We start from the raw sequence: 9,688 nt of genomic DNA on the forward strand, positions 1-9,688 counted from the left end.
TTGATAAATTTAATTTAATATTTCCGCATATTAACATATATTGGGTACACAGTGTGATTTTCAAACCTGCGATCGAAGCTCATCAATATATTGATTCTGCAGCTGACTTTCGATTTCCTGGTTCCGGCGAAAAAACTTTGGAAACCTGTTTTTGCCCTCGATTTTGTCGGCGGCGTGCATTCTTCCGTCTAGCTCACGACGGATTGCAGCAGCCTGTTCGTCTGAACTGTCCAACTACAAATATGACAAAATACAATCATAAGTGGGTGATGCTTAAAGCAGTTCCCAACCAGTGGGTCACTAAGCTATTTCAGGTGGGTCGCGAATCTTTTCTAACTGTTACAGTTATCTAATAGATCGGGAAATCACTGTATTATCTATGTAACATTTATGCAACAATATCACAAATACTTAACAATTAGACGCGTTGTGTATTAACTATGTAGTACGCCAGTAGTAAAGATGCAGGTTTTAGGTAACTTTTTCGTTTGGCTAATCTCATTGTGGGTTGCACAATAAACCTTGCATTTAAAGTGGGCCGCAAACTGAAAAAGGTTGGGAAGCACTGACTTAAAGCAAACAGAAAACCAAATCAATATTCAGGTACGATAATGCAAGCTGCCACAAATCTGCAATAAAGATATCATGACAAAAAAGGAAACTAAATAATATTACGGCCAATTTAAATCTACATCGTTTACTGCAAAACCACCGCTTAACTACTTTTTTCATACCTTTTTTTAAAGCCTTTCCTAAGAAAAGTTAATAAATAAATAACTAAATGTAGCCATTGCAAATTTCGGCCAACAGAAAGCGTTTTTAATTACTTTTTGAAAGACAAAAGCATTATAAAGCCTAATGTTTAGTAAAATAAACAACAAAGTTTAAAAAACCGAGTAAAACCAGGATCAAACATTTGTTTTAAATTTAAAGGAATATATATTTCGCCTACACTGGCATGTGGCATCGTCAGTTGCTTAACGCGAATGATTTACTCGGGTTTTCAAACTTTGAGTTTTATTGTTTATATACACGTCAGCGAAACAGTGATCAACAAGCAGAAACCTGCTGCCAATGGTTTTGGATTCCGTAAAGACACACCCTTCTTTATACTTTACTAGAATATTTGCAATTGTAAGGAGTGTCAAGGTTCATGTAAACCTTGCAGGCTTTCAACACACAACAATTCAGTACAGACTGTACAGTCATACACAAGGAAAAAATATCTCGTTGGTACCTTTATTAATATTTTAGCTTGATTATACATTGAATACCACTTATCTCAAAAACCTGAGGGTAAAATGTAGATAAGGTAATTACGGCTTAGCACCAATGATTTGAACAGCGATCTCACCTGGCAGGCATTGTAAAGGAGCTGATGCTCAAATTTCTTTATTCCGAGAATGTTCTGGAACATCTCGTACAGCTGCTCCTTGCTAAGAATCAGCTCAGAGGCAGCAGAGGCAGGCAGACGGTTGCTGGTGCGACGAGCGTCTTCGTCACCTCGGTATATCGCATCGAATTTTGCCATCCAAGAAGATAGAACCTTAATTGGAACAAAAAAGGGTATATAAATATATTTTATTATATATATATATATTCCACAGTGTTGGCTTGGAAGAAGAGGTAGCATTGAATGGCCACCACGCTCACCTGACCTGACACCAATGTATTTCTTTTTTTGGGCGGTTGTAAAAAACGAGGTGTATGAGAAGAACCCCAAAACAATAAATTCATTTTTAGACCCAAACCCTACTTTTTATAACTGTAAGCCTACTTTTAGCCCACTCTGTATATATATATATATCTTCATCATCATAGAACATAGTGGCAAATCATATCATCTAGGAAAACAGCCCTAACTAAAAGATATCCATAATATACAATATAAGATATATCAGACATATTAAAAAAGAATTACGTGCAGAACTAAAGTCGAATTTTTCCAGTTCCACAAAATAAATCAAAACATATATATTTATAAATATTTGTGAATTTTTTGTATTTTTCCATAACCAAAGAAAGGCCCTATTAAAATGAGGTAACATAAATCTGAAATGTTCCCTTGTTTCGATAGCCAAAAATGTGTTTGTTACAAAACATAATTTTGAACTAATTTAATATCAAACTGTCTTAACTGCTACTACCAAGTTGACCAACTAAAACACACAACATGTAGTCTTAAATCTAGGTTAGACGCAATAGAGTGGCCCTTGCAAGCACGACATGTTGCATTAAAAAGCAATTAGGAGCATGCCCTTTAAGAAACGGCTCCATGTAATCCAATAGATCACTAATGGTGATAAGCGTATTGCACTGTTACAGCATGTGAAAGGTTGTAATAGGTCAGATTACAGGCAACTTTAAAAGCAATTGACTTGACAAACCAACACTTTTCCAGTATTTATCTGGGCAAGATCACTAATAGCTGTCAATTTGGACTTAAACTACATGGTACTTGGCACTACATTAATCACACAACCTAGTGTACTACAACATAGAATTACCACAAAAATTATTACAAAATATATTTGTTTTTAAAGTTTTACCAATCAAATGGCAAGCTGATTATAAGCACTGCAACAATATACAATATGTTACTGTACGGATAAAGACATTACAAACAAACAAAAGATGAATTTGACTGCTATTTATTCTTTACTAAAAAATCCCCAACAGGTGCTCGATTAATCAGCAGTCAATGGCGGCTTACCTTGGGATTTTGTAAGAACACCTATTGATCCCCACAAAACCCATTACAATCAATCCAAGCCTTTGAAGTGTTACACTAAATCAATATCTTTGGTAGTGACTTGAGTACAAATTTGTGATTAAATGTTGAGTGTAAGCAGGTTAGATTGAATACCGATTACTTATGAAACAAGGCAACCAGAATGATGTTTGGTTAAGACTGGGAATTTAATTAAGAAGCAACTCATGGTTACTTCTAATTGTACTAAAAATTCCTGAGAGAAATATTTTCTGATATGCTATTATTATTTAATACTTCAGAGTCTAGGATCTCGCCTACCCGGTTAAACAGGTGTAAATGTGTAATGGTTTACTTTTTTTGATTAAAAAGGTTGATGTAAAAGAGAAATCAATAAAATTATAATCCTTATTGACATTTCAGCCACAGTCAATGGCCGTTGACCAAGTGACCAATTAAATTAATGGTTTATGACAAAAAGTTATACCGAAATCCTGGAAAGGTAAATAAAGCCAAGAAAGTTATATTTGCTCATTCTTGACTTTGTGCAAACACTTAAGCTACATTTTTCAAGAATTTGATGCTGACATGCCTTTTATGACAGTACTTATTCAAATCTATACGTGTGGGCTGTAGCCCACTATTAAGAAAAACAAACGCTTATTAGAAAAAATTATTAGCGAAATAGGAATGTTTTACTGCTGTGTGGAATATAATTTATGGAAATATGCTGTTAATTTTAATTACGGTACCTAAAATAATTCAAAAATAAAACAAAATTTGCAATGAGTTATAGATTGACTTTTCTATTAAAGGTTTGATAACAACTTACTGTCTCTTTGCTTAGTCCGTCGATTTCTGGAAGATTTTTTACTCTCTTTTCAATGTTGTTTTTAAAAACTTCGCGAAAGTCATTTGCTGAACAACCCCCGCTTTGTACCATCCTTGTAACACGATCACTTTTGAGAAAAACCTAACAAGTATACATCCAGCAATTAAAGTCAGATACAAAAAAGTCAGATAAATTCATTTACGGGCTGTTTTTTGTTAACATTTTACTATAAAAATTTTATTTGGGATTTTCTTAAAAACAAAGATATTTCCTAGTTTTAAACTTTTGTGGTTTGTTTGAAAACAAAATAGTGGTTCGCTTTTACTTTCATGGAACGTCTGACAAAACAAAGAATTTAGTTTACTGCGGTCAGTATCAAGCTGAGTTCATATGGAAAGTTGTATGCCTAAAAAGGGGAATACACAGAATAATTTACATTGTATGTTCAATTCTTTTTGAAGTTATTACTGTATCTCAAGTATATACATATAAAATACGGTTATCGGTATGAGGTATTGCTTGGCAAACACTTAGAAAAGTTAAAATTTAGAGATCAACCGATATCACTGTTTTTGACCTATAACGATACCCGATTTTTTACAATTTTGTAAACCGATACCCGGTATAGAATTTTTTAATACCTGGGAAATGTTCCAAACTTGAACTAATTGAAAATAAAACTCAAATAACGTTTTAGTTTATACACTTCCATTAATTATTAACGTATTATTTTACATATTAACTTGGTGTGATGCTAAAACCAAAATTTTTTTATCCAAAAATGGGTAAGATGTACAGGAAAAGTTATATCATATTTTCCTACTAAAATAGCGGCCAAAGTATCGGCGTGCATTTACCGATACAGATATATTGGACGAAGCCAAAGATTGGGCGATATTATCGGTAAACCGGTTTACGGTCTATCTCTATTAAAATCAGTATTTTGTTGTTGAATCTGTAGAGGTTTTCTAGGTTAGGCATTAAAATAGTTTGCTGCATAAATATCGGCAGAATAAAAATACATCATAGGCACCTCATAATAACTGGAAACGGCCATACTAAAAGCCTCGTCTGCCGCAATTTGCGTTTCTCCATTAAGGAAGGCGCCGAATCTGTCCTTGATAGTCTGCAATTGCTGCTTGTTCACCTGGAACCACACAAGCAGTGAAAAAAAATTGTGAAACACACCAAAATGCATGGTTAAAACGCAAGGGTTGACACGAATAGAAAAGCAGCAGTAACAAAGTCAGACCGAATTGAAATTGTACAAAGACCTATGAATTATGCAAACTGATGAAATAAAGGAAAGACAAGTGTGACAACTGCAATGCACTTCACAATTACAAAGGGTTTAAACATCTTGGATAAAAAAGGTTGTTTGTTGGTATTTTACTTTTGCACTGCATAAAATTGGCAATTTGCACAAAAAAAATCAGTTTAACATTTTTTAACTGCCAAAAGACTTTTACGATGTTCTTAATGCAGAACATAAAAAATAAATACGATGCATGCAAACGAAAGAATAAATGTGAGATTTGAAAATGAGTCAGACCAACTTTTTCATATTTGAAAAACCAATTGCCCTCTGCTACAGTTGCAGCCACATAAATATATAATGAATAATTTAACTGCCAACCGTTGTGGGTTCGGCAAATGGAGCTTATCAACCAGTAAAGCTATCCAAATCCCAGGGGCTCTCAGCAAGCATTCTATTTTGCATTGATTGGGCGCCCACTTCAATCAATGAGCGCACCTAGATGCCGGGTTTGAGAAAAGTTGACACAAAGTGCACCTTGAAAATTGATTGGCGAAATTGAAGGCAATATCTTTAAGTGGCACAGCATCGAATGCCCCAATGCTAATTAGCTTTGAAATAATTGAAAGCTTAGAATAAAATATTTTTCTATAAGATGTGTATTTGTAAAATATCTATTTGAGAAAGCATTGGGATAATAATTTGATTTCAGTTTTTAAACCAATTTTCAGGGATTAGTGCAGTTCTTTTTTTAGGTATAAGTTAAACTTCTGTTGAAAGATAACATGTAAATTATAAAAGTTTTGCTTTTTTTTTAAAGATGTTTGGGAATATAATGTTGCGATTAGGCTTTGTAGAAACATATGTATAACAAATAGAAAACATTTTTGAACAACGGAGATACACTATATATAGGGACATACACATTTTATTTCTAAAATTAGACAAAACACAGAGCATATGGCAGTAATAGCCACTGTAAATAGCAGAAGAAAACACGGGTTCTTCAGCAAACACAGTCAGTTTGTTCAGCATAATCAAAATACGGTAGGACTTAAAATGGGAACCGCCCAAAGAACCTACCTATCTTAATTGTTTAAAGTTTGCTGTATTGAAAAAAGTACAATAAAGTGTAAGATGTTTTCAGGGGGTATTTATGTAAAATCCTTGTATACAGGTTAATTAATTATTTAATTAAACAATTAAAATTAAATAGAAATAGATATCTTTTGAGTAAAAGACAGTTTCCAGGGTCCTAACCTACAAATTATACAAAAACCATAATGAACATGATGCTTTTCAAAAAGTATATATTACAAGATACTATGCATAGATCTGTAATGTAGCTTGATAATGAATCACAAATCCAAAAAGGTTGAGTAAATGAGACATTAACTGATGATGATTATACAAGTATGTATTGAACTTTCTTTATCAAAATAATGTCAATTTACAAAATCTTTTTTGCTTTGAGATTCATCATCAAGTTATATATTGCAAATTATTAAAATAACTATATTTTGTACATTGTACTTTAGCAGTTAAGTAAAGGACCCATTCTCAAAGCTTTCCAGATCTATAGAATCCTTTTGATGACAATTGATAGATGGTACAAATAAAACAAAAAACAAAAGGCCATATAGAATGCACCAGAATGAACCAATAAACTTACTTTGGTTTGTCTCCTTGCCATGTCGGTTGGCTGTTTGGCATTAAAGGGATAAGAAATGCAGCGGAGGATAAAGACATACAGCTGCAGTTTCATTTTTCTTTCCTCCTCTTCCCTTTGTCGCGCTTTCGCCTCAGCATCTTCGCTGGTAACCGACGGCGACGGTGACACACCCCTCACCGAAGATTGGCTGCTGCCCTGGACAGCAAAGGTGTAAAGGAAAACATTAATACATAAAAAAGCCAGTTAACCCCCCCCCCCCAAAAAATTCAGGTTTACATATTTACATTAAAATCATAATTTTTGATGTATGCAACCTAAAAACTAATTAACAGTCATTCAAAGTTTGTATTACCTTTTCCTATCTTGGAGAAACATAGAAAAACAAATTTGATAACATGTTTCTCCATAACAAATGTACAGTTCAAATTGATATAATAAAATTTGAAATTGGCAGGGAGATCACAGTAATAAATTGTGGGAAGGAAATACAATAAAACTGTGTCAGGACATCATAAAACTAACAATAGTATAGCTAAAATATTCTATAAGACAGTTTTCCTTAATTTGAAAGGATGTTGTTACACATGTTTATTTTTTATGTGTAGATAGAAAGGGTAATTAACAAAGCTTTAAAACTACAACAAGGGTGATACTGGTAATTCTCATCAGTAAGTTATTCGTAATGTCTGGCAAACAAGCATTTGTTTTATTAAAACCACAAGAAACATAAACAGTCCAACAAACCTTAATAGGCAAATTATGTTTGTCAAGGCATTTTAGCGAAAAAATCAGCACTGGTAGAGAATCCTACAAATTTTTTTACAGTAACAAAAAGAGTTGTCAAAATTGAAATTGAAAAGGCTAAATAAATATGGGAGAATAAATATAACCAACAATACTTAACCCACACAAACCCAAACTAGCACCCTAACCCAAATATTGTTAGCAATATAAACCCTGGACAAAATAGAAGCGCCAAAAATGGTAAAATTTACCAAAAACTATAATAATTAATTATAATCTTTATATATACCTATCTTACTCTATTTGGCTAATAACTACTTTACATCACAGAATTGGTATTACTTTTCACTTTAAAATCCTTAAATTAACCTCTGACAAAAAAATCATAAAGTAAATTAAAAAATAACTCACCTGATTTGATGTAACGGAATATGAGTCGGTTTTACTGGGTGAGCGAGTTGGGTTCTTTTGAGGGTTAATGGCCAAGGTTGATACCTCCTCCTTTACATTTTCAACGTCAGAGTCATCGTCGCTGGATGATGGGCAAATCATTGCTCAAATGTGTTGTGTACCACTAGGGTTTTTTAAAGTGTTATTTTGTTAAAACAAGTATGAAATAGACCAGGAAACAGTTTTTTTTTTCTGTAAATAACAATGCAATTTAGTTTTTAATTTAATTCAATACTACACTTTTAATGTTTACTGACTGGGAATTTGTTTGTTTAAGTAACAGGGCAGGATACAAATATTACAGCTCCAGACACTGTGTGTGCGTAACATTTTATTCAAAAAGATGTGTCGGGTAGTAAAAGTCTTCAATTTTTTGTCTGATACTAGTGCAAACAAGCCATCTGGAAATCACTTAGTCCCAGTCAAGTCATTCGTAAAATAAATCAAGTTTGAATTTAAGTCTTTTTGAATAATTAACAAGTCAATTTTAAGTATAAATATTGGTCATCAAAAGTATATGTTAAATTGGTAAACTTGTCTAAATATGTGCAATAACTAAACTAAAAATAACAAAAACGCAACATATATCAAGCCAACTGTTTTATATGTAAAACTTAAGTCAAGCCAAGTTATTTAAAAACATTGACTTAAGTCAAGTCATAGACAGACTTACATCACTACAACACTGTCTGATACCGCTAAATATTTAACAGTCTTCTAGTCGATTGTACCATATTGCTTTGCATGTTTGAAAACGAAGCTAATTCTACGTCTTGTGAAACACAGTTGCATAACATGTAATAGCATTCCTGCACTGCCTCAGCCAAAACGTACAGTAATGAACTGATTCATGTCCTTGATAAGCTTTGCTAAGAATTAAGCGAGGATCCACCTTTTATACACGGTGGCTTTTAAACTGGCGTAACAATCAACATCATCAAAATCATGTGGAGTGTGGTGCAAGCGAAAGCAGAACTAGTATTCTAGCAACATCAGAACGCAATCTGCCGGTACACAAGGTCGAATTCGCACGAGATCAATATCCAGCGAGCCGACAGTGGTTATTGCTCCCGACTGGCAGACGTTCGCGCAACTAAAATGAGAGTGCCTTTTACTTTCGCCGCTACACCGCTATTTGTTATTGTTTTGTGTTTGCGTTCTCGGCAATGCGAAAATCGAAATCGGTCGAGAGCTTTTTTATTCTCACTGCGTTTGAATATCGTGCTGCTCAGTGATCTGAGTTCAGGAAATCATGAATTTCGGCCCTGTGTTTGGCCATTCATAAAATTATGGAAGTCCTCGCGGATTCTTATTAGGCAATAGGCGATGAACAAAGCAAGCCACGTTCTAATCCAATAGCATTTCAAGCCATTTTATTCAAGGCAAATGAATTTACATTGGAATGCTCGGCTCCCATATCAGACTTTATTTAAATGACTTTACCTTAGTCTTCACCATTTTTTAACTTTGGCTTAGCATGACTATATGTCTGTCTGTAGTGGTGAACCTGGTCTGCGTATAGTTCGCCGCAAAGGTCAACTGTATTCTATCGTTTTCGCCAGCTCAACATCTTTATTTTGACCAAAATGTAGCCTGCGCAGTACACACTCACTTGATAACCCACCTACTTAATCCAAAAACATAATAGTAACCGCGTTTATAAATCAGAGAAAACGTAACTAATTATTTACAAAAAGACGTGAACGTATTTGGCTCATTCTCGTCAAATGCCTGTTTTTTTCCAAAGTCATTCTCGTCAATGCCTGTTTTCTGTGAAAAAGTCTTCACTATTGACATTAATAGTTTGTCTTGACTAGACACACCTAAACTAGGTTTTCCACATGTCCGGATTTCTCCAGACATGTCAGGAACTTTAGTGTTAAACTTTGGAACGGTGATAAAATGTTTACCTGGATTCTCCAGTTTAGAGAAAAAAAGGATAAATAATTTATTAATTATAGTTCTTTGAAACGTTTTTTAGTTCTGAAATCGTCGTTACGCAAACTGTTTTCTTGAATAGTATGA

The 9,688-nt window shown here is 33.8% G+C and overlaps 1 protein-coding gene across 2 annotated transcripts in view; it reads right to left on the reverse strand.

Moving 5' to 3' along the window:
* LOC146164754 (calcium-dependent secretion activator 1-like) overlaps nt 1-7,847 on the reverse strand; it is a 40,033-nt gene extending 32,186 nt beyond the window's left edge. For both annotated transcript variants that reach the window (XM_083381806.1, XM_083381807.1), the window contains exons 1-6: nt 7,625-7,847; nt 6,470-6,664; nt 4,576-4,689; nt 3,543-3,683; nt 1,355-1,546; nt 67-234 (exon numbers count right to left, since the gene is read on the reverse strand). In XM_083381806.1, the coding sequence (XP_083237932.1) occupies nt 67-234; nt 1,355-1,546; nt 3,543-3,683; nt 4,576-4,689; nt 6,470-6,664; nt 7,625-7,765 (951 nt within the window). In that variant the 5' untranslated portion in view covers nt 7,766-7,847. The remainder of the gene's footprint in view (nt 1-66; nt 235-1,354; nt 1,547-3,542; nt 3,684-4,575; nt 4,690-6,469; nt 6,665-7,624) is intronic.
* Nucleotides 7,848-9,688: the final 1,841 nt, after the last annotated feature.

This window comes from Ascidiella aspersa, chromosome 2, assembly GCF_963924565.1.
Source record: "Ascidiella aspersa chromosome 2, kaAscAspe10.2, whole genome shotgun sequence".
In the NCBI taxonomy this organism is placed as follows: domain Eukaryota; kingdom Metazoa; phylum Chordata; class Ascidiacea; order Phlebobranchia; family Ascidiidae; genus Ascidiella; species Ascidiella aspersa.